Raw genomic sequence first — 26,292 nt, 5'->3', positions numbered from 1 at the left:
TTACCTGAAAGAATACAGGCAATGAGGTGCTATTGGCTTGTTCTGATACACTTCTTTTCTACCATAAGATGGCAGACATAGTACATAAACTTTCAATAATATACTATAACTTACAATTATTAGATCAATATGTATACGATGTTCACTACTGTCCTCATTGCATGAACTGGAAAAAAATGGTCTCACTGTACCATTATCTGTTACTGTATTCATGGTATGCTATTAGTTCATCATTGCAGCTCTTTCAAAACAATGTGACTTGGCAAGAAAAAAAATTAATAAAAATTTGATCAGGCATAAAATGACGGTATTTTTGGTTAAAGTGCAGAACAATAGCACAATATAGGTATGGTATAGCTTTTGTTTTTATTCAGCTGTTTAGTATGCTGTAGGTATAAATGAGAGACTTAAACCAAGCATCGAAACTGAACCTTTCAGACATTAATGTGATGATAGCTATGTTATTATGAGCCTAATGATATCTACTGCACACAAGAATACATAGGTGTCACGCTGGGAAACCAATGATCTGGCTCTCATTCTGACTGCAGGCAAAGAATATCTCATCAAAGCTATAAATTTCATGAGTCTGTTCCCAAATTTAAAACCCTTAAGGAAATGGCTTTCATGGTTCAACATTTTTAAAGGGTTGCTCTTACTTGGCTTTGTAACAAGGAAATTAATAGTTCTTCCAAAACAAATCAGAATTATGCCATAGCTGCGTGTGTTTTCATGCTGTTGCCTTCAGCATTTTACTTCCTTCTCCAGATAACATCGCTGCAGAATCCACATTGAATTCACTGTGGGGAAACATTTATTACCTGCTATGATTTCGCACTATAGCCTTAGATAGGTGACAGAAGTTGTTTACTCATTGCTATGTAAAAATTGTTTTCTTTAGGTCATGTGAAATAGAGTCAGTTTCTAATCAACCTTCACTTTTCACAGAGTAAAACCTATCCAGCCTTATGTCAGGGAGAGTTAGTTTCTGTAGCGTGATGCAAAGCAACCAGCCAAGAGGTAGACAGCTTATGGGACTGCAATAACAAAGCAGCACTGAAGTGATATACTTCTCTGTCAGTATGGTTTTTTCCCTTTAAAAATTCTGACTGTGCAAATATTGAAGCTCCTGAGAAGGAATAATCATGTTTAAATCATTTTCTTAATTTAAGGGTATACAAATGTTTTCTAATGAGCAGAAAATGAATATTGTGTTAGGATTAGCTGTTGTATGTCACATTTCATGCATATAATGCACTACGACTAGTGCTGTTCAGGAGAAAAACCATAAATGAGCACCAAATGTCCAGTGTAGCAATACATTTCAATGTATCATTAACAAAATAACAAAATACTGTGGATTCTCATTTAACCAGTAAGAAGTTACACATATATTGGGATTAAAATACCGAGATATATTTCCTTTTGTGCAGAACCCTTACGACTGCACAACATTTTAGATCCAACTATTTCGATGTCTGTGGAGCTACAAACAGGACATTAACAGCATCTGTGTCAAAAGTAGCTTTGCTTTTTTAGCTCATGCCAGTCATTTGGAGTCCTATCTTTAACGTGAGAATGTAGCATTCCGAATAAGAATCCTCGCGTGACAACAATTAGGTAATATACTAAGGAAATTCATCTAATAGCAAACTATTGCACACATATCTGTGATATATCTATGATACAACATAAACCGTACTCTCATAAATCAGAAACGTTACTCTCTGGATGATTGACAAGAACTTCCACACCTCAGGAGCCTAACAGGGAGTGGAAAGGTCAGACGTTATTTTCTAAGAACAAAAATTATAGTAATAGACAAATTTGCTCTTCTCTGAGGGTGAAGTGATTGTCTCTAATAGAAAACACAGTGTTGGAGTCCACAAAATTCTCAATAGCCCACTGTTCCACAGGGGGAAAGAGCAAACATGGAGGACTGAACAAAAACCAACGGTAATCCATCATAAACTGCACAAAAAGCAGTAAATTTGCTTTAATGTGAGGAAACTGACAGTTTCTTCTCAAGCAATTTTTCTGGAAGGGATGAATTTAGGACTGCATTTTGATTCAGTCACATTCGTCTCACTTCCTCTCAAACCCAGCTGATTATGATAACAGTGCTGGTTATTATTATTTTGCAGTGAAAATCTCTAAATTCCAGCATTTGAATTTTGAATTAAATAACTTAACCAAGGGACAGGTTTCTAGTTATCAACCCTGACTGTAGACTTCTGGTGACATATGTTGGATTTCTGAAAAAGGAGTTACCTAAAAATATGATTTATGTAATTATACTTTCACGTTAAATTTTTAAGAATTTAGGAAAGATATAGAAATACTCCTTTTAAGCTCATCAGCATTATGCATCAAATGGAAGCTTCTGTTATCTTTCAATGTCTGAACCATTTTTCTCACTCAGGTGTTCGAGAGCCAAGTAATATATTTTCATACAAAACCTGAACACCGAATAACCACCTTTCTCATCTCATGCATCCGTAGAGCCCCAGGCTGTCACAGAGCTTAGACTCACAGCAAAAGGACAAACCTGCTGCCACGGACTGAATGGAAATAGATTATTTTGCACAAATGAGACCCTATCTGCTAATTTCAGACAGGATAATTCAGGTGGATAAATCCAAACACCAAGTGCACTGGGAGTGGGGGTGGGCAGAAAGGCCAAGACATGGCCATAATCCATCCCAGCCAGTAACTCCCCCTGCCATTACCCTACTTTTGTGTAAGCCCCGTGTAAAACCTCATTCTCTCACCTTTTCTTACAAGTTACTTGTTCTGCCCTTCAAAATTCAGAGGCCTTTCAGCCCTTTCCAATGGCAACCATGCCCCTTCTTCAGATCCTGATGAGTACTAAGCTCTGAGAACTGACCTTGGCTTTCTGGGTTAGCCTGAAAAAAAGGAAAAACTTTCACTTCATTCTTGTCTGCCCTGTGATCCTACACACCACTGCACAGAGAACGGTCCATAAGGTCCTGCATGGTAAATCTGTGCTTCTGTCTTTCCTAAATCTGTCTCTTCCACTGCAGTGAAGTCAAAATCATATTCCCCCTCCTTTCTGAGATGGCTACAGTGGTTCATCTGCACCAAACGGACCAATGCTGAATTTATTTTATATGCTAATTTACATGATAGCTGCATTCATTAAAATGAGATCTTGTGTTATTAAACTCCTGTAGAGTAATTGTGATTGAAATTTGTCCACGAGCTACACACATTTGAACCTCATGAACCAGAAAAGAATTTATAAAAGATATTGCTTAAGCACAGGCATGTTGTTTTTAAAATATCTGAAACTGTAATTTATACAGACAGACTAAAATTGAGGATGAATACTATTTACAATCTGATTTAACACTCAATGTACAGAGTAACAGTAAAAATATGGAAGAGTGGGAAGAGAGGTGAACTTTTTCAATTGAAGACGATTCATTTCTCCTAGAGCAAGATAAACTTCACTCACGGGACTTCAGTGAGCGTTGCTCTAATCCTAAAACAGAATCAGTAAGATTTTTGGTTTCTTCATTGCAACCTGTGAAACTATCAGGCTATAAACCTACATCTGAGTTTCTTGTACTAACCTTCCCATTTACCGACCTGCACAGGCAAAAAAGCAGAGGTAAACTGGAAATCAAAATAATGACTGTAGGAAGATTGTAGTTTTTCACTACTCATTTAAAGATCTAATGACACAGCAAGAAGTTATTTTATTCTGTTAGAATGGAAAGATTGGTATAAAGGAATTGGACCTGTGTAGGATGGCCTAATCAAGACAAAAGTTTGACATTCATTAAAAGACAATGATCATGTGAAGATGGAAAAGGTTTACATGGAAGAAAATGATAATGCGACATGAAGCCAATTAAATATCACGAGATACAAACATGAAAACAGTATGAAAACATACTGTACATACCAAAAAATCCTTGCCTCCACTCAGTCCTCAGCAACATTTATTTTAATCACTGATCAGAAGAAATTTCAGAACTCGTTTAGTGGAACATATTTATCTAACTTTTGAGAATCAAAGCTCTTGCTCAGAAACACCAAAATATGTCTGAGTTATAACTATCCTTTAAGGATAACACTGCTTTGTAGAGTAAAAAAAAATTGACCTTTTTGCTTAGTAAATGCTATTAGTGATGAATAACCCATCAGCTTTCTATACCATGTCCAAAAAGCTTTTAGAATTTTATTGGTATGGTGCTCAGTTCTGATAATTCAGCTTTTAATGTAATCAAGAATATCACCAGGAGCTACTTAATTAAATCCCCAGTGCAGCATGATTTTAATTTTCAATGACTTTATTGAGAACTTTTTTTGTTAATTTTACAATGAGAAACTATAACCACTGTTACACAACTTGCAAATATTTCAAACAAGACAGCAATCTCCTATTTTTTTGATTTTTTCTGTTCCAAATTCAGCTCCTGAGATGGATTTTCTGCCTCAGCTTCATTTTCATCTTCCTGTAAAAGAAAATGAAAACCTGAACATTAATCAACTTATTGAAGAAGTACACTTTTTGTACTTATGCATACGTATAGAATTCTGTACAGACTTTTGTCATCTTTTGCCTGACCAGTAAGCATAAAAGTAAGCAAAAAATGTCATTTATTCAAGCATTTGATTTTGCTCAAGAGTTGAAATAAAAATGATATGAACACTCAAAATTTAAACAAGTCTAATCACCTACATTTATAGTAGAAGAATAATTTAATGAGTAAAAATTTCACTGACCAATTTACTGGATGGTTACATAAAGAAATTACTAAACCATACAAGCATGACATATTCAAACGTCTGCAGCAGACAGTATCACACACCTTTCTTTTGTTCTTGACCAGAGGTTTCCACTAAATTACTTTCAAATGCAAGAACTTTCATCATTGTTCTAAAAATTACTTTTGAAAAGCATCTGCCATTGAAAAATGTTTCATTTTTTTGAGACCAGATACGTTTACTTCACCATTTGATAAAAGACAATAAATTTAAGTTCAGAGACACTTTATGTGCTGCAGCATCGTATTTTTGTCCCATCTAGCATATTTTCTTGACAGGTCTGCCAATTTTCCAATTACTTGTACCACCATATGTTATCTGAAGATCAGTCAGGTCTAAAATAGGAAACATGAGCATGTCAGGCAGCAGCATGCTTACAATATTCTACTGCTTCAGCTCTAAGAGTTGGGCTCATAATTCACTACGGGTTCCTCTGGATCTCACTGAAAAAATGAAGTGACATCATAATGCCTGTCTCCATAGGAATGGGTACTATTTTGTGTCCAGTACAAAATCGTGACCTCCAAAGTATAAATTATGGAAGACTGAGAAAACTATTTTATAAGGCAACTTGCAACCCATCACATCATGAACAGTCCTTATCACACATTCAAAGTATGGCTAGTTTTCCTGCCTGCATTTTAATTCAATGTACAGAGAATCTTCCTCATTCCAAAAACACAAAGGAAAGCAAATGAATAGACATTTGGGAGCGAAGAAGTGTCCTGGCTGCTGTAACACTACTCATCACAAGCCAACACTTGAGAGAAAGGAAATCTCAGGGACATTAGGTGGGACCCAAGAACCCAGGGTACAGTTTCCTGCTTTAAAACAGCACCTTTTCTTCTACGAAAATAACTTTCTCTTTTTGCTTCCTAGTGCTCCTTTCACCAACAAAGGGTGTTTTGTAAGGATAATTATAATAAAGATTTAGAGGTACAAAATATATAGGAAGATCACATGGGCAGCACAAAATAGAATAGCAATAGAAAATCTCATTAAAAAATGTGGTCTTGTATTACGTTACACAACACTAAAATAAAATTGAAAAGCTAGTTGTTCTATTAAAGAAACATACACTCCAAACCATTCTGCTTCTAAAACCTCCCCCTTCTGGGGATAGGCTAGGCACTGAGAAATATTTACATAACTGACCGCTAAAGGCTTTTTTTTTTCCCCTTATCTTTCTGGACTGCCATCTCTTGATTACCTTTAAAACATGTAGTGAGCCCTGTGGCTCTTTTAATTCAGGTGAGGAAACAGGTCTGTGCATGTGTGTGAAACCAAAGATTGTTGATTCGTTGAAATTACAAGTGTAGCATCTATTCAAGAGTGTAATGTACAGTACACATACAAAGGTCAAAGTTCTAAAGAAAATAAAGGCAAGGCAGAATGGGAAACAACAAAGGAGCAGTGTGTAACTAAGCTTAGATGTACTGCTTACAGGTGACAAAGAATATCGCTGAATAAAAAAGCCACCCACAGAAACTTTTGGCTGCTATAGAAAAACAGCCAGGTTCTTTCGTGAAGGATTTGTTAATAAAAGAACAGCAAAACTGCATGTTTCTGAAGGTCCTTACCTAAAGAAGTTGTATCCCTACTGACCTCAATGCCAACTAATCCACCTTCCTAGCACACAACCTGCCATTACTCCAATGTCCTGACTTGTGCTCCCTCATACAGGGAATACAAACCCTACACAATCATTCTTTTCCCAGCACACTTGACATATTGCTTAGGGCTTCCTCTTCTAATAGAGGGAGCATGCAGAAATTTCAGACACTACAGGAAAAAGACCTGGCCGTACCTTCACTGAGCACTACAAGAGAGTGAAGGGATACTAGGCTCAATACTGAACATAGCTTCCTGAGCCTATTTTTGGGGACAAAAAGGTTTTATCCAGTTAAAGAGGTTTTGTAACAGAATCTTCTGGCTTTGTGTAGACTTGAAATGTTTTAATTCTGTGCTTATAAGGTCATGCTTGCTCTCTGGCAGATTTCCTAGGTTACAGCAGCAGCTGCAGTGATCAGTGTTTTCTGAGATGCAGAAATGATGGCTGAGTGGCTACGGCAAGTCTAGGATTTACTCTGTGTGAATACTCAAGATGGAAGCATCTGCTTTGGGATATTTTGCAGTACCAATACTCTCCTTTGTTCATCTCCTGTTGCTTCAACCAGGTAAAACATATCCAAACAGCTAAAATCTACCAGGAGAGTATAAATTGGACTTATGTGGGCAGATTCCCACACACAAGTTAATCAGGTCCCTGATTTATATTTTCCTATTTCTTGTTATTTTGATAATTTTATGCACAAAAGCTTTCTGAATAGTATTGTATTAAACCATGCTCCACATAGAACATCTTAATTTTTTAGAGGCACTTTTACTCCATCTCCACTTTCCAAGAACAGAAACAGTAACATTTCATTTTGAAAAAGAAATCTAAGTTTTGTATTTCTGCACATGGGTGATTGCTGTGCAAAAGGCAGAGTAATGATGGTTGATCTTTCTCACAGTATGAATTAACAAGGGCAAAAAACTTTTTCTTTGACAGATATATCTTCAGCCAGATCAGTTCCCAGACCTGTGCACTGCCACAGTGTCAGCACAAAAGGGATGGCAAAATTGATTCGCGCCGGACACTGGAAAGTATGAACCACCAATTCGGGCACTCATGCAGCTTTCTGCCAGAAAAGAAGTGACAGCAGTGGTCTGAGAATGGCAAACTTACTAATGACTGCAAATTATCAGAAAATTTTGAGTTGTGAACTCCCATGAATTATAAGAAGTGCAATATCACTACCAGTATACTTGGGAAAGATTTGAACTGGCAATTTAGAGCACACATAATAAGCATAGTCCAAGATGTGAAGACTCACTATTCTTTCAGTTTGCTGACAATGCAAAATTTCTATGAAAATTTTTATCTTTCTTTCCAATAACCCAAGAGGCATCCCAATGATTGCACATAGAATACTGATTTGGTTGGAGTTTCTAATGTCATTAATAATGTATGACTTTTCAGCTAAATAGCCTATATAGCCTAATGATCAAGAAATTATGCCAAACAGACTGCAGATTAAACATATTTAATATATTTGTTTTACTAATTACCACCTATCATTATCATCATTATAATGCTTTTAATTGTGATGGACAGCAAAGGAAAACCCTTTATTTTCATGTTATCTGTTAAAAACCAGTCCATGATGGCAGTGTGTAAAGTTGCTATTACCAGTGGCTACACAGCAGATGAAATACTGAATTCCAGTTTCTGTTTCACAGAAATTCAGTTCACATTATTTCTATTAATCTCACATCTCTATTTTATGTTCTTATTTATTTTGCTTCCAGCTGCCTATGACTCTACTGTCTAGTGCTTTCTGTCCTAAAAATTCTGAAACAGAGAACAGTCATTGTGATGTTAAAAAGTTCAACGATCAAAGTAGTTTTTGCTAGCAGATGTCCCAAATCAAACTTCTCTCTGTATCTTTTCTGGCTACAGACAACCATAGACTCAAATATTATACAGTGAATTTTGAACACACTCACCTAAAAGATGCCTCAGCACAGATCTGCTGACTTGTAAGAGTAGCAAAGGGAAGTGAATCCCTCAAGACTGTATGACTACTCCTACTGAAAAAGTGCATTTAACAGCCCAAAGATTATTTTCATATTGAAATGAATGAAGTTTACTACTCTGGAATTGTTGTTCTTTCAGATTTACAAAATCAACAGTGATAAGGAAAAGTACAAAGGGCTTTATAAAGTGCTGTTAAACCCAACACCCTGAATTGAAATGTCAGGTCAGGAGCTCCTTAAGCCACTGATGACTGGACACCTCATGACTGGATCACCATCCTGATGACGCTGATGGACTGATGGACCTTCCACATCACCTTTTTCCTACAACCTTTCCCCAGGCATTCCTCCTTTTCCCTGATGGAAACAAGGTATTTGATTAAAGGATCCTTTGGATGCTCTACAGATGTCTTCAAATGTCCTATGGACATCTTTTCCTGCAAACTACTTAGTCTACACTTGGTAGCTGAGCATTTATGGGTCACAGTAACAGAACACAGCCAAGAATTTAAAACTGAGACCCTACAATCTGCCACCTAAATAAGTGTTGTGAATTATTATTAAAGTATTGAGCATTCAATAGCTTTGCTGAAGTTAATGGGAATACTTCGATTTAGATGTCTTTAGGTGCCAAAAACTAAAGGCAAGAAGCTGACTTTTAAGATCCTATTTCTGAAAATTTTGATCTGACAGTTGAGAGAGACTGTCATATAACTTCATCCCCTTGGAAAGCATGTTTAAGGTCAACTACAAATGGTGCTCTGAGCAGAGAATAACAGGTCCCATGTGGAAAGTTAATTTTGTAGAAATTATTCCAGAATATTCCCCTGTAGACAAATTCTGGCATTAAAAAAAAAAAAAAGTCTAGAAATAGGGTTTTGGGTGTCCCTGTCCCTTTCTCTTTCCCCCCTCTCCAACAAATATAATTCAAAATGGCTAAGAATTTCCCTTTAGTTAACGATATGAAATCTAGAAGATGGCAGTGAATTAGACAATTCTTAATTCTACAGGGAATCTGACACTATTCTGTATGTACAACAGATCACATCTCGATTAACTGTGCTAGGAAATGCACCAATTCACAGACTTGTGCCTTACACTACACCTGTAATTTCTAAAGTTGCGTTACAAAGGTATACTTAATAAAATAAACTTGCTGTTGTGTGATTTGCAAACTATAACCCATATTCTAAACTTAATAAACAGCTATATATTACAGTATGATGTAAATGAACATCTGAATAATAAGAAAGTATGCAAAACACAAAAATATCCTACTATAATCAGGAATGACTAATGGGTTCTCTATGCTATCACATAATCTAGAAATATCATCTCGAAAACACCCAGGACCAAATTCAGATACTATTACTTTTCATAGTATCTTCACCCAAAAGAGCTGTAATATGACTAATATACTAAGCTCCAGCGAGGGTGTCCAGCTGGTATTTTATCTCCTGCCTCACAGACTCTAGCTAGCAAAACACCAGTTGGAAGTAGGTAAAAATACTTTTAATACTATTCAAAAATATATCAGGAAAAAGGGGTTTTAGGAACTACAAGAACTTTTCTTTGTGTATGCTAAAGTCTAGCTTTCCAATGTTACAGGCCAAATTTGGAGGAAAAGGAGTTTCAGGGCTAAAAATTGGGAGTTCAATCAGTCTCCCTGTTAAATTGGCAAAAGGTGAGCATCCAGCACTAAAATTCAAAAGTTATTTTTCTTCCGAAGCCTATGCTATCTTCTTCAAATGTATTACTGACAACCCTTATAAGGAAGAGCAGTGCAAAAATACAGAGTACAACTGGAACAGCTCTTTACCAATGGATATTAGAGGCAAATATGAATTTCTTGTGATAGATGACAGTTTTCTGTCACCGTAGCTCTGCAGTGATAAGGCAGCTGTTTGTTTCCCAAGAAAAGGAGACCCTTGCTACATGGATCATTTTCATAGTGACAGCCTTGACAAGTTTGACATTTGCTTCATGAAGTATTCTGAAGCAGCCATCAAGAAAATGCCCCCTCTGGGACCACTGGCAAGCTGACAGTTGTACCTTTTAATGCGCATCTCCGTTAATTCTTACTGTCAAAGCCCACCAAATTCCTACAACGAAATCTCTGCTGATCTGGTACATTAAAAAATGGAGGCTATGAATGAAGTAACCATTATAATGTAAGTAAACATGAGAGCAATTAACTGGAAGCAGCTCTCCACCCCATTTTGTTTAGTAAAAAGAGCAAGGCGTAACTGTTGGCGGTTTCCTTCACCGATGCAGTACATGGCATCCTGCTCTAGGTGGCAATGCAAGACTAGGAGAACTACTTTGATACTCCAGCTCTTAGGAAGCTCCAAGCAGCTGCATGTTTATCACAAACTCTCCTTTAACTTGCACTCGTACAAGAACTTTAAGTCTTTTTGAAATGTTTGTCAGTGTTCTGTATTTTCTATTTCCTTGTTTCTAATTCTGATTATACAGATAAATGTACCATCGCAAGAGCCCTTACAGTCAAATTTCATTTAACGCTTAGTACAGAAGTGGAATTTCATGCCAGATTTCAAATCCTCCATCTGTTTCTCTCCTTTTTAGGAGGCAACCATTCCACTAAGTGGCCCTTTTGGCTGACTGCCACTACAGTTGGGATGCTCTTCAGGGCAGGTGGTGCTTGAAACCCAACCATTGTTTTACAAGTTCAGCTGGTTCTCCTTGAAGAAAGTAGAAGAAGATGTTTGCTCTTTAACAATTTGAGTCTTTAAAGGTTTAGGTTTATGAACTTTAGACTGTATCTATAAATGCTTAGATATCACAAACCTGAAACATCAACTAAGAAACAGATGACAAGCAACTTTAACAGGATTGTACTGTGCCTGTATGGGACGGGCCTCCATAATTCCCGCTCCTGTCTCAGAGTGTACACTGGCACTAGTTTTCAAGCCTTCAAGTCTGACACTGTCCTGATTAAGATCCTTTCTAAGGCAAATTTGTCACTTAATTATAATACTTATACCTGTACATATATAAACATATACATGGAAACCACAATAGCATTTTCTACTTATGTGGCAATATAACAATTATTTTTATGAATTAGAAATTAAAACAGAAAGTTCCACTCATAGTACTACTACAGAATAATATTCCATTGCCTAGAAATGCATATTCTAATCAAATCAAGATTATTTTAAATATTCATGGTGATATTCCCACCATATTTACACTATAGCTTTACTAAATTATAAGAAGCAAAACTTCTTCATGTTTGTATTCTTGATATTAAGGAATAAAATGGCTTCTTCTTACAATAGCTACATGAGAACAAAAGGTGCTCAGGAAACCAATAAGGAATTAATAGCTCTTTTAAATTATTTTATTTCTAAGTACTCTTTAATTAAAAAAACCCCAACAAATAACAGGCTAATTTTTAACTGTTCAATTGTGAGGCTATACATATATCTTGGTAGTTACTAAATGACAGCTGAAGATTTTTTTTCATGCTTTAACTGTTTTCACAAGTAAGTTTGGCTATAGACAGCCTTTTATCAAGAGGGCTGAACATTCTTTGTTTCCAGAATGATCAACAACATCAAATAGAAAAGTAGGCACAACTGAGTTAGATAAAAATGCTTCTGTAAGCTACAATCAAGACACGCTGCCCACAGTTGAAGGCAGCTGAAAGACATCACTCTAAACATCACTGAAGTACAAGTTTTTAAAGGGAAAATATAGCACTACCATATGAAAGGAATAAATTTATCTCAATAACAGAGAAAATCTAGACCCTAATGAAAATGTTTTAGGAAAAATGAGTGCATTGCATGCTTCTGACCAAAATTAATTAGAGTTTTAATGTTTTACGTTTCCACCATAATTCTTTAAATGGTGCATTTATTTCATAGTAATAAACACTCGGTTCATTAAGTAAAGTTCAAAATCTGTGTTACTTGCTACATTTAACAACCTTTGGCCCTCTTCTTCAGTATTTCTTGATTCAGGTTTCCAAAGCATTGAATAAGCAATTGAGGAACACAATTAAATTTCATGACTCTGCATATTTAGGATTCTTATTTCATCTAAGACAAAGGACAATTAATCTACCATTCTATACTGAATTCCAACTTTAGTGAGCCATGATAGATACTGAAATGAACTTACAGGAAATGCTTAATTAAATTACTGTAAAAAGCATAACCAAAGTTTTTTCTTTCCTTATGACAAAAGAAAATGCACATTTAATTAGAAAAAGTCTACTGCAGTATTATAAATTTAATAACTTGGGAATTCATGAAAATATTGCTATAATGCGACACCTAACAATTCAGAAAGCTTTTTTCTCCTTTCTTTTATATTTCATCAGAACATTTCACCTGAGTACAGCCATGAAATACTGTTCAGGCTCAAGGCATAAAAGATGGATCTTTCAGTGGAATTAATATGATGACATAGGAGCCTGAACGACACAGCAAAGGCCTTTATTTTAGTCAACTATTTTCCAAAATGTGATATAAGTAAATGCTGTAAAAATGGCTTTGTATTTGTTGTAATACTGAATGCCTGTATTTAGTCACAATCCATGAAGTTGCAAATAAAACTGATAGAAATGGATGAAGGTGTAGAAGTAGATGGAGGATAGACTATGACAGCAAATAGAACCTGTGCTACTGATGAAGAAATCGGAGATGGAAGAGACTTTTGCTTTTTAAAAACAAACACAATTCCTTTCAGTAGGTCCCCCAAAACACATACTGACATTTAAATTCAGAATCCAACAACTATAACTAGACAGATGTTTCAATGATTTCAACATCCATTAAATAAAATCCCCAAAAGAACATTCTAGGCTAGGACCAGATCCACATCTTCACCCTAACAACCCAGGTACAATCCCTCATGGAAGACCTACACCTTCCCTACTGTTATCATTCATTTAATCTAAATTCACACTAGCACTGCAGACCTACCCAGAAGTCAAAATCATTCCTTTATAAGCTGTATAAACATACTTTTAATTTGACAATATAACCCAAACATATGGCTATGGACCTGAAACCAAACCAGACAAGAAATCTATGGCTTTAGAAGTTGGAATTCAGTTGGTTTGATGGCAAAGGAAGGCTTGTAGATTTGTTTAGTTTTCTATTTTGACTTTATTTCTGATATGTTCTGATCCTGTAATGATGCCTGAACAGTCCTGCTTTATACAATAGATCAACTCAGCCGTATTTGAAGCATCAAGGGTGTATTGGTGATAAACCCATAGTCAATTCTGAGTCAAAATTGTAACATTTAATATACCAAGGTTTCACTAGTTTCAAGCTGATCAGATTCTAAATTAAAAAATGAATGTATTAGGTTTAACAGTAGAATGAATTCTCTTCAACCTCCACTCGTCTTTGCATTTCCGAGTGATGTTCTAAAGCCAAATGTTATTTAATTCAGTGGGTATACTAAGGGATGTTTTGGTAATTTGTCATGATAGCGATGTTGCTTGACTGTAATTTTTTGAAGTCAGAATCTGATGAAACTCTTTCAGTTGGAAATAATGCAATGTCCAACCATTTAAGGTAATGCTATCATCAAAAGGAACTTCACAAAAACTTGCCCTGTAAAAGCAGCACCTGCCTCCAAACACACACTGATATCCTTCCAAAATTTCTTCTCTAACAATATTTATACACTTTGTAAAAAAAAAGATTAGTTGCCTTTCAGAAATTTAGAATCAAATTAATTGACAAACCTCACCTTGGTGCAGGTAGTCACCACAAACAGGGTTCCTTGCAGGTTCATGGTCCATTTCTTTCTGCTAAATCTAGAAGTTATTGTTTCACTATACTACACCAAAGCCATCTTGTGGTTTGCCAACAGCTTGCTTCCCATCTCTCCCTGCCCTCCAACACATCACACATAATTTTGTTAGAAGAGTGGGAGAAAAAAATACATTGATGTGATTCAATTACTGAAAAGCTATATTCTAAAAGATTCCAAAAGCTAAGGAAATTTGGCTATAACTAATTAGTGTTTTGCATATTTACGGTAGAAGAGCTCATTACAGAGCTCATGTTATAAATCATTATTTATCTACTTTTTCCTTAAAACACTGAAGCCACTGTTGAAACTCCTTTTGAAGCTCACTAAACTCCATTCCTCAGAGGACTACTCACTCAGCAGGTTTTTTGTCTCCCATTACATTATATCATAATGCCTCCAAGACAATATTCTTCATAACCATTAAGGGCCACAACTTGCAAACACGTATACATGCATCGTTCATTCAACTCATCTGATCACTGAACTGAACGGTACTATTTACTGGGGTTATGTATGAGATATACTGTAGAACAAGGCTTCTCTGGAATGGAATACTGAATTTAAACAGCCCCCGGATCAAGCATGGCATTTAAATTATGGGTATTTAAGAGGAAGTTAAGGTTATTTTCAGAGGGCTATTTTTTCCTGAAATCCTAGTGCTGCCAGTCAGGTGCCTCTAAAGAGTTCCTGCCCAGCACCTTACGTAGGGTCAGCAATGGCCCTGCAGCGACGTTCCGTAGTTGCTGCTCTCTGCTTTTGTACAACAGCTGCTCTCGTAACTGTCAGCGTTACCTAACAATATAAAGCCCATGCTTACATATTCATTCATTTTACTTCGTTTCAAGCTATTTGTCTGTTTTTATTCATTGGCTTTTCTCTTTCTGCATATACAGGAGCTCCAGGAATTGGATATCATGATTCTAGACTTAACAGCCAGTAACTATTTGATTATTTTCTGTTTACTGATGATTTAAGAGAATCATCATATGTCTCCTTTACTCACAAAACAGAACAGGCACTAAAAAAAAAAAAAAGGTTATGTAGAAAAAACAGGCTCATGTTCTCCTGTGGCAAATGCTACCTAGTAGTTGATACAACTAATTTTGCCTGCTTCCTCTCATCTAGAGGTACCTTAGACAACGCAACACAACCAGAACTACAAAAGTCTGTAGCACTGCCATTTAAATCAGCATTTAAATTTAGAAACAAACACGTAACTGTACTACTTCATCTGCCAAAATGTGATTATTAAGAATATGAAGACTATGAAGAAAACACAGCAAATGCTGTCTGTTTTGGTAGACAACAAATCAAGAACCTTACTCTTCCTATATTAATTGATGCTTCCCTTTGTTTGTCAGTACTCTCCTTAACGTCAGCGACAGTTACTGGCATTACTTATTTGTGACTTGAAGTGGACTGAAGTATTTTCAATTCATTTAAATTCAAGGAAACCTTTCAGGAGGTAAGTTCTCAGAAAAGAAAAACCTGAAAAATTTTGTTAGCTGTTGCTTCCCCTGTCCATTCAAAACCCCCAAAATGATGCCTTTTAAGACCTAGATATAGAAAGGCCTCTAGCTCCTTTCAAGATTTTGCTGTTCAATTTGGTAAATGGTAATATATCGATATAATATTTATTTAATTATAATATTAATTAATCCAAATCTTGGCTGAGTCATATCATGCCACATACTGTACAAACACATCTGGAGAGTCTGATCTTGCAGAGTCTAAAATCAGTTATGAAAAAAAATGAAAGAAGAAAAGGACAGGAAGTAAAACATCATAAAAGCAAAGTGGGTCAGGATAATGGGCATGTATCTCAATCACATTTTTGTGCCAGGTATGGCTAATGAATGAAGAATGATTAAAAAGTGATTATCATCAAAATGTATATAAATATTTCATATAGAAATATTTTATATTTCTTTATAAAACAAACACACTGACTATACAAGACAGACATAAAAAATCAGAGTGTTATTGCAGATATTTTATCAAAACAGTACTGTGCCTTGAGGAGTCAGTCTGTAGAGGTGTGCCTCTGGGGGGGAAACAGAGTGGAGGTCAAGGTGAGAACTCCCCATATGAAGCGTGGTATGCAGAGAAAGCTGACAAAACCTCTGGATAGTGAGCTGGAAAATATCACTGGAGGAGAGGAAGAAATGGACGAGTGGTACGTAATAGGATTTATAATCTAGAGGAGGGTCACTTAACAGGAACCAGGATAAAGCTAATGCATGTGTCCATAGTAAAGCAAGGTCTGAGACTCAGATGAGGAATTTCTCAGCTAAAATCTCTGACATTTGTCCCCCTACTATAACACGTATTCGGCCTGGAGGGCGTGGAAATTGAACTCGCTGCTACATTAGAGAACTTATCCGTAAAATGTGAATAATACTACTTTCAATGTCAGGATGGAGCTCTACGCATGAAAAGATTTATATAAGTGCTAAGTGCTGTCATTGTTATTACATTCAGAAAGTACAGAAGGCTTTAAAAGCGTTAACTTTTCTAGTGCAGAACATCACCTGTTCTTTCTGAAACCAGCAAAGAAGACATAAAATCAGTGCAGTTATTGCAAGAAATTGTCTGGTTTTAAATTCTGATACATATTTTTTGTCTCTAGGAAAAGTAAACAACCATTAATAGCAGGAATTTTATGATACACGATATGGTATAATATGCAGCAAGCAATAAAGCATATGAAAAACAGTTCTCCTTCATATAAGCTTGTTTTTCATCAGGAAATTATTTAATTGGAAAGATGCTTTGAGAGCAATCAGAAGGCAATGCATAAAAAAGGTGTCTGGTTTGAAATGATGAAAAGAGAATGGAGTCAATTTTTAAAACATAATGAAATAAGGAAGTAACTACCAAGGCAATGCCAGTACATCAGCCAGCGGGATCAAATGAAATTGATGTGTCTATTCCTCTTTTTCAGAAGGACAAGTACCTGCTCTCCAAGGAAGACCACATCCTAACAGCATTTAAGTGGTAGTCAGTATCCTCTCTGGGAAAGCTGCAGTGGTCAGCTTGAGTTAGATCAGTTCTTTCTATGTGAATAGACGTTCACATTAGGCTATCTTGCATTGTGTGATGATAATTGTTAAGGGTGTGGCCCAGAATTACATCTTTGGGTGCACAAACTTTCAGATATTTAGTTTCTGATTTTGGATTTTTAAAATGTACCATTTATGTCCTGTCTTGTGCTTACAATTCAAACTTTGCTGTTTACACAATGGACAGTGGAAGTTTCACAGACAATATTCCCTTCATCCAAGAACAGCAGTAATTCGTTTGTCCTAGCAACACAACATTTTCAGGTATAGTGAGCATTGCCTCTACATATAACCAATTTTTCCTCTCGAAAATCTTTATTTCATTGAGAAAAATAAAAGGCAGAATTTTCTTTTGTGTATTTAAAAGTTTAATTACAGGAGGACAGCTATTGATACTGCCCAACAGGTTAAAATACTTGCTCTGAACAGAGCTGTCACTAATACAGTATTTACATTTACAAAGTGATTTCTGCATGAATGGGATTGTTCCAGGCTGAAAACAACATTTTTAATACCGTAAACAAACAAGAGATGAATGCACAAAATGAACTGTTTAACAGGGGTTTATGTACCCCCTGTGCATTGTATTTGGAAATGAAGTCCTGAAACTCAGAGGCAGAGGGATTCTCCATGGATTAGAAGAGAGACCCGCAGTCCTTTCAGCAGCATCCTTTTATACAAAATTTGGCACTGAGACTGTGTTTGCTTCAGCAAATGACTTCACGCTTTGTCCTTTTAATCCAATTTCCACCTTAATATAGACTAAAGTGTAGTGAAAATACTGAAAGAGGATGCCTGGAAATGAATTGCGTTAGAAATCTAATCCAGGCGGTAATCCAATCCCACACTGTCAGCTCCTCATTAACTGAGAAGTTTAACCCACAGATAGCTTCATATGAACCGGCACTCAGAACTAGCTAGGACCAGATATAATTATCACACATCAAGATATGACTCAACAAGGCAGGTAAGAGGCTAAGGCTGACAAAAAGAAGAGGAACAAGCACTCTATTGAAAGCCACAATAGTTGATTGTAACACTTACCCCAACTTGAATAGCTCGGATTTGTAGGTTATTACAGCATTAGGTACTTTGCTGGTCCAGCCCATAAGTGTATAAGCTACCCTATTCAGCAAGAGCTTCCTCATTAGCAGGTATTATCTCCTCTTTTCTATAGGCCAAAGCACCCATGCGTACCTTAAAGCCACCCCACAGCAGACAGAAGCCTGTTCAGGAAACCCTTATTCATATTTTATCGCCAGGGAAAACAGTAAGTTCTCAGTCGATGAACATTGCTACTTTCGTTTTTTCTTTCTTAGACTGATTAACCACAGGTAACAACTTGGACAACGTCCTGAAAACGACAGACACTTGTGGACGCCAGCAACTTGCCATCTATGTGTCCTGGCAAAGGAGGGCCAGAAAACCGGCGTCACCCTGTCTCCCTCTGCAGAAGCTCTGGGTCCATTGATGACTCAAAGGCAACGCAACATTGCTGCTCACTGCTTGTGGATATGATGTCAGGCTTTCTGTCAGCACAGTGAGATTCACCAGGTATTTAAATCAAAAATAAAAACCCAACAATCTTTAAGCGACTTAAACATGATGAAAGCATACCACTAAGATATTTCTATCCAACATTCCTTTTTATCCTGGCCGAACTAGTGTCTATTCATTGAGATCTCTGACTTTAACTCATGCCTTGAGCATAAGCAGGAGAAAGCAAGTGGTACCTACTCAAATTAAAAGCAGGTATCAATAAACCAACGGATTACAGTCCTACAACTCAGAATCTGCAGAAAGCACAATGCAAGTGCATCGGGTGCCAGAGCTCCCTGGCAGCTCACTCTAACAACCTTCAGTACCTAACTGCAGCTCTCCTACTTCCCTTCACAGTGGGAAAACATGACAAATATAAGCCAAGGGTAGGTAACTCAAGTTAATTCTGTAGCCTGGGGATCCATGCTAAGTTCTCAACTGGTTACCACTGGCAAAAAGGAAATGGTATATTCTACCATTTGTGAAGCAATCATTTTCTTAATGTAGTTTCTTTTGCATAACCAAATTCGTCAGTTTTACACACTTCTCCACAGGAAGGTAAATTGTTCCTTAGTAATATCTACAATTTCTCACAAGATATAAGGATGTTATTTATACAGGATATTTCAAAGTTAAGCTGGTAGAAGCACAAAAGTGTGCAGGAAGGAGGAAGAAGACCTAAGAAAATGGAAAATAAATTTCCTGGTGTGCTGGTTTTGACTGGGACAGAGTTAATTTTTTCCATATTAGGTTGTATGGGACTAAGTTTTGGATTTGTGCTGGAAACAGTGTTGATAACCCAGGGATGTTTTCGTTACTGCTGAGCAGTGCTCACACAGAGTCAAGGCCTTTTCTGCCTCTCACCCCACCCCACCAGTGAGTAGGCTGGGGGGGCACAAGGAGTTGGGAGGGGACACAGCTGGGACAGCTGACCCCAACTGACCAAAGGGCTATTCCATACCATATGGCGTCATGTGGTACACAAAGCACATAAAGCTGGGGAAGAAGAAGGAAGGGGGGGATGTTCGGAGCGATGGCGTTTGTCTTCCCAAGTAACCATTACGTGTGATGGAGCCCTGCTTTCCTGGAGATGGCTGAACACCTGCCTGCCCATGGGAAGGAGTGAATGAATTCCTTGTTTTGCTTTGCTTGTGTGCGCAGCTTTTGCATTCCCTATTAAACTGTCTTTATCTCAACCCATGAGTTTTCTCACTTTTACCCCTCTGATTCTCTCCCCCATCCCACCAGGGGGGAGTGAGCGAGTGGCTGCGTGGGGCTTAGTTGCTGGCTGGAGTTAAACCACGACACTTGGCAATATTCTTTCCAAGGTGATTTGAACTGCACTTTGCCTTCACTGGCTCTCAGCAATAAGCTAGTATTCTTGCTTAATGAAAAGGATTTGCATTCCTGGTCTATGTAAAAATATAGGCTGTATCTGTGATTCTCTTTTTCCTGTTGTTTCTCTGAGGTGAGAGCTAAGGTTTTTATTTTGTTTGAATAGTTTCATTAAATGCAACACAGCCCTCCCCTACTCCTTGGGTAAAGTCCCAGATATATTTTTTCATTTTCAAGGTCTTACCCATTGATACAAAGAATAAAAGGGAATTTTCTCCATGCCCATTTGGTTGTTTTGTTTTGAGCTGATAGCTTTAGACAAAAGCAGGTGGAAATAACGTGTCTCAAGGCCATGCCACCTTCCTCCCACAAACTACTTCCTTTTGCTGCTTTCTCAACATGTGGAGAACTTCACCCTTTGGTGGGTGTTCCACCATCTCCAGGCTTGTTTCCTTCTAGGTTTCACAGTCTACTTCACAAAATTATCATCTTTTTAACTAGGAAAGTTCCTGAAGATCCTTAGGATAACACTTAAAATCTTCTTAGTATCCTTTCCTTTAGACACAAGCTCTTCCTTCTTTGTTGCTGTTCTCTGCCTACTTCCTTAAAATAACATCTTCTCTTGGTACAAGGATAAGGTAGAAATAACAGCTTACCACTTATAGGTATGTTCAAGGTGGGGGGACTGAGGAGATTTTCCTAGAAAGGAAATATCTGGCAGTTGTTTTGCTTTTTTTAAATTCTGAATTATAATTTTTCCTCTAATCTGACATTTAAGGGAATCCAAGAGGAAAAGCTGAAACAGGTGTCAGTCTCTCTCTCTCTAAAAAATTAGAAACACATTTGGGGACTACGGCAATGTGTTCCAACCAGAAAACCACCACCTAAGGTGTCCATTTTGTAATGGTTGACATAGGCACTGAGTATTTCACTGATAAATGTAATTTTCAAGTCATTCATCTGTCATAAAGACCTTTTAAGCCATGAGTCTTGTTTTCTGATAGGGAATATATGAAGTTATATTTAACCTCAGGTTTATTCTGTTGAGCAACATACTTTATCCACCTCACCAGGAATGACTGGAAGTCTAAAACATTTCAGATGAAAAGATACAACACAGAAATTAATTTTTCAACTGACTATGTGTTCAGCTTCTTTGTTTGTTTGTTTTAAATAACAGCCCACCTGTCTATTCCATAGCCAATAACAGCAGTTGCCAGGCTTCAGTCCTTATTCTGTCCTTTGGGAAGAGAACTAGTCCATGACTGAATCACTAATCCTTGCTTAGCACCATCCAGTCACTACTCATTCCAGTATTTTAGTTTACTTTTCTTCTGTACCTAGAAAATTAAGCTTCCAGTCTTTTCACGCAAAAGGAATTGTCAAAACCTGAAAAATTTTAGTGGGGTTGCGATGGGGTGGAGTGGAGAACTCAAGTCGCATTGTACTGGTCTATTTGCTGGTAAGCTATTACGTCAGCCGTTGCCCCTAAATCCTTTTTGGACATAGTGACAAATTTCTATCATCACTTTCATAAGCCAAACTTTTTAATATTTTAGAACTCCCATCACATTAATGTTTCATCACTCTGAAAAAAGATTTAGATTCTAACAGTGATAATAGCAGCCTTTGTCTCAAGGGTTACAGATTTTCTGAGGAATACAGCAGGTTGTGATCATATTTATATCAACTGAGATAATTTTTCTAACTAACTTTTATAGATAAAACCATCCTGCTTTCACCATGCCAGATGCATATTCCCCACTAATCCAAAAATGTTAAATGCGTAATTGAATTTCCTTTCCTCAGGGTATATGATTTCATAACCCACGCCAGGAAAGGGTACGAAGAGTCAATTGACAACAAAATGTCATGCCTGTCCAAACAAATGAAAGGCCAGATCTCCTCAATATCTCAGTTTGTGCATCATTCTCCTGCTTTCTACATTAACGTTTGTGAACCAGTGATCTATCAAGCCCTGCAAAATCAAGCAGTAGGTACTCTGCAGTTAACAATTTTTTTCATACTCTCTGAGAGGCACAGTCAAGCATATGTGGTCTAAGAAAGCAGCACTTCAGAAAGCCCTAGGTATATTCCTCCTGACTGTCTCCACTGAAATACCACTTTCAAATGCAAGATTGGCTGACTTGCTGGAGTTTCTAAGCCATGCACTTACAGCTAGCTGGAACGCTATTATGAAAAGAGCAATATGACTTTATTTCTGGCCAATGGTAGGCTTCCTTAATGAAGTTTTTTGGTACTGGAAGATGTGAAGCAAGCTTCTCACAAAGCATTGTGAAGATGTGAATTCTGATGCTGAAATTCAGAAGTCACCACCAGTCAATCGAAGTCTACCAGATTATATGATCCTGGAGTTTGCTTGCCTCAGAAGTATTGCTGTATGTTTGAAAAGTATGAAGGAAGTAGCAGCCAGTGTGCCTGCTCAATCTGCCATGAAGGCATCATACTTGTTCTGCAATGTAGGCAGGCTCCCATGGTTCAGGAAAGGATGAAAACAACCAAGTATTTCTCAGTACTTCTGTTTCAAAGCACAAAAAGCTGACTTGTAATGAAATCAATTCATCTAATGTATCCACTTTCTTGGAACAGATGATACCGAGGCTTTTCCAGAGCGAGAAAAGCCTCTGCTATATGCGACTATATGCATTGGTAGCCTAACACAGTTTTTGTCTGATGAACTTGTCCCACAGTATACCAGAAGCCAATTCTTCGAAAGATGTGCTGTGAACCCTAAGTTGCTAGCATGCCTCTTCATAGCCAAAAGCCAAACACATGTGACAGCCTAACATAAGTGCCTGATTTCCAACAGGTATGACCTCATACTTCAATACAGACATATCCTCCTATAGTATCTCTCTTATAGATACAGAAATAGGTATTTTAAAGAAATAGGTATTTTAAAGGAAAGAACAATGAACTGTTGTGAATTCTAAGTTCTTCGCATACATTTGAAGCAACTGAAAGCTCTACATAGTTTTCCGGAAGCAGACCCATACAGATTCAGACTGATCGATTTTTTAGAATGAAATGCTGAGTTTATTGATTCTGAATTTTGTGTTGTCCACCTAGTCAAGGTTTACTTTCAACATCAAATCTCTTCGAGTAGAACAACGCTGAGAGAAAAGCTTTTACCCGAAAAAAAAAAGTTTCCAATCTCACTTGGAGCAGTTGGTGGAAAATGGAACGATTCAATTGACTGCCTGCCTTTACTACTATTAATTTACCACGATCCTTCATAAGGTAAGAGGACCCAGTGGATCTGCAGGACAAGACCAAATATAAATGGTTGTCTGCTGTCCAGAAAATAACAATCTTTCCAGTATTTGCTCCTTGTAAATCGAGTGTGCAGAATTTACAGACACAAATGTGGTCGATGCCATTGCTTCTCTCTAATAAGCAGTGGAACCTACCAGTTAAAGGAGGTTCTCATCCTGCGTGTAGGCAACTGTTTAGCTTGAAATACTGTGTTATTTTAAGGCCTCTTGAGGTGATTGACCAAAATTCAGCGTACATAAACAGCATAATCTTAAAAAAGATGCCTAAAACACTGAATGAAATGTGAACAGAGCTAATCACTGCATTTTTATGTGGTTTGATACAGAACCGCTGTTAATTTCAACGACCATAACTCAGATTCATCCTTCCTGCGTTTGAGCTCTCTGAACGTTAGACAATTTACTTACACAAGATGCACTCGGTGGACAGTAGAAGGAATGCCCAGAACATAACTCATCACCCTTATCTTCCACATTGATTTTAGGATGGGATAGTGCAACAATTCCCTAATACATATGCTAAAAACATTACGGCAAGGACAGATGGCAAGCAAATGGAGTCACCCCTAACACTTTGTTTCTACAAAGTGCCCATCCAAGAGTAAATTCCAGTCTGTAAATAATCACAAAAGGTAAAGATTCAGAGTCTGTAGGAACTGGAAATATTTACAGAAGGATTTAAAATTAAAATTGTGAGTTTCTTTCAAGCTACTGATCATGCAGTATTAAAGAAGTTTTATTGCCTTATCATAGTAATTAATTTTTGTTTCACATTAATGACATTCTTATCATGCCTAAGATGCTAATGCAATTTGACAACAGCAAGTACCATAGGATCACTTACCTTATTCATGTGACTAGCAGGGACAAATGCATAACTTTACAATAATGACCTTCCTAACATACTAATTGCTTCCAAAATGAAGGACTGCTTCTCTGTTTTTGTCATGGAAAGGAAGGATTCAGTCTCACATTGTCTTTTAATATCTGATTTTTTTAAAGAAAACAATTATCAAGTTTCTAGGCAGCAGTTCTAAACTGAAATGTTGGGTATACCTCATAAAATTATATTTTCCTAAGTTTCCTATTAAATACATGACCTTACAAAATCTTCCAGCTTGTCTCAACATCCGTGTGATGTGATACTAGTGAGTGATTAAAGTTGAATTTATTGCAGGAAAAAAACACTTGGGAGTTCAAAGTAAAATTCTCATCAGAATATACAACAGAAAATATATATCAGAAACACCGAGTCTTCGTCTCAGCTTTCTACTTATTTGCAACAAGCTGTTCCAGCCTGTGATGGATGCTTTGGGTTTTTGTGGATGGGACTGGCTGCAGAAAGGAACGTCTCTTCTGGCCAAGCGCCTTGGACAGCAGCTCCCTCGGGAGAGGCGCGCTCTCCAGCTGCAGCTGGAGTTACGGAGCAAGTGGCTGTAAATGTGGGAGGTGCTGCTGCTGCTGCTGCTGCAGCTCGGGCTTGGGGAAGGAGCACTCACAAAGCAAGCACGAAACTTAACCACTCGCCCTTGAATGGGAAGTGGGTACCTTTCTCCCCTTGTCAGAGAAAGGTGGTATATGACCCTTCAAATGAATTCTGCAAAACGGGTGCAAGGCTTCGTCACATACAAGTTTTCTCCTGTGGTATTACTTCATTACCAATAGTGCCAACACCTTCCTGCATCTTCTTGTTAAAGAAACTGGAAGCATAGCTGAAAATGTGTTAAGATACTGAACCATAGTATTTGTGTATAAAATGCTTCATCACAAACATATTTTGAATTCTAATTACATGCTTATTAACCCAATTACTTTGCTATGTATATATTTAAGATATTCAAACATAATTATATACTGTGATATGTACCTCTCCTCTATTATGTTTACTGCTAAGGCTAATTTGAACTAAATTATGAGTCCATTGAAATATACTCAGCGTACACGTATTTTGTGGGCTTTTTTGCAAACTGTATTACCATTGTACAAAATAGTGAAGTGCTACATATATCTTAAGCTTTCTATAACAATAAAATGTGTACCTTTAGATTGATACTAAATAAGCATCATAATTTGTTAATGTGTTCTAAACAAAATATTTGCAGAATTAGTATGATGTTTACCGCAAGCTTGTTGTAACTTTCACTTGACCTTCACTTTTTTTTTTAAAAAAAGGTTTTCGTATTCATACATACATTCCTGTTGAAGATGGGGTTAAACTTGTCCGAAGCATTTTAATAAAATACTGAAGACCTCCTTTAATTTATGGCAGATATATTTTCAAGAAGGAAAATGCTGATATTATCTTGGTTATAAGCTCACTGCTGAAATGATTTAGATATTCTTTTCCTTTCACACAGTATCAGTATAAAGCTTTTCTTTGCAGGCAATGAATTATAGTTGACACTTCAAACCTATTCTATCAGTATCTTCTAGTTCAGAAAAATGAGAAAACATAAATATTTATTCTATATATACAGAAGAGACACAGGACTCTGATAAAAATGATCCATTATGGAATGATGAATAATTGTTACATGTGTCACACTTAGAACAGCAAAGGGCAAAAAAATTTGCCACTTTTTAATATGAGGATTTGAGGTTATTGTGTAAATAAAAATGCAGTCATTTTATCATATTGAGCTGATAAGTGTTTAAGCCCAGTGATTTCTGATGACATTCACTTCATGACTACATGGATGATGAAGCTGCTTGATACAGACCCTTGGTCTGATTTGATAAAGTCTATTAATGACGTGCTTTAACAGTGGAAAAATATGCAAACAGCCTTCCATTTTCCCAGTTTACATGTGCAATACTTCTCTAGCTTAAGCTTACCAATTAATAAGACTAGGAATCCATTTGTTCCATCAAGCGATCTG

General features: G+C 37.0%; 1 protein-coding gene across 6 annotated transcripts in view; it reads right to left on the bottom strand.

The window, feature by feature from the left end:
- PHF14 (PHD finger protein 14) overlaps nt 1-26,292 on the bottom strand; it is a 181,307-nt gene that overhangs the window by 5,308 nt on the left and 149,707 nt on the right. Inside the window, exon 19 of one of the 6 annotated variants that reach the window (XM_075492891.1) lies at nt 4,316-4,484. The exons of 3 other annotated variants lie outside the window; for them this stretch is intronic. In XM_075492891.1, coding sequence (XP_075349006.1) covers nt 4,410-4,484 — 75 coding nt within the window. In that variant the 3' untranslated portion in view covers nt 4,316-4,409. Of the gene's footprint in view, nt 1-4,315; nt 4,485-26,292 lie in introns of those variants that run through there. 2 more of the 6 variants (XM_075492893.1, XM_075492892.1) reach the window with 2 other exon arrangements.

This window comes from Mycteria americana, chromosome 2 (genome assembly GCF_035582795.1).
Source record: "Mycteria americana isolate JAX WOST 10 ecotype Jacksonville Zoo and Gardens chromosome 2, USCA_MyAme_1.0, whole genome shotgun sequence".
NCBI lineage: Eukaryota > Metazoa > Chordata > Aves > Ciconiiformes > Ciconiidae > Mycteria > Mycteria americana.
Note: the sequence above shows the minus strand (reverse complement) of the source record. Positions and strands in the feature narration are given on the sequence as shown.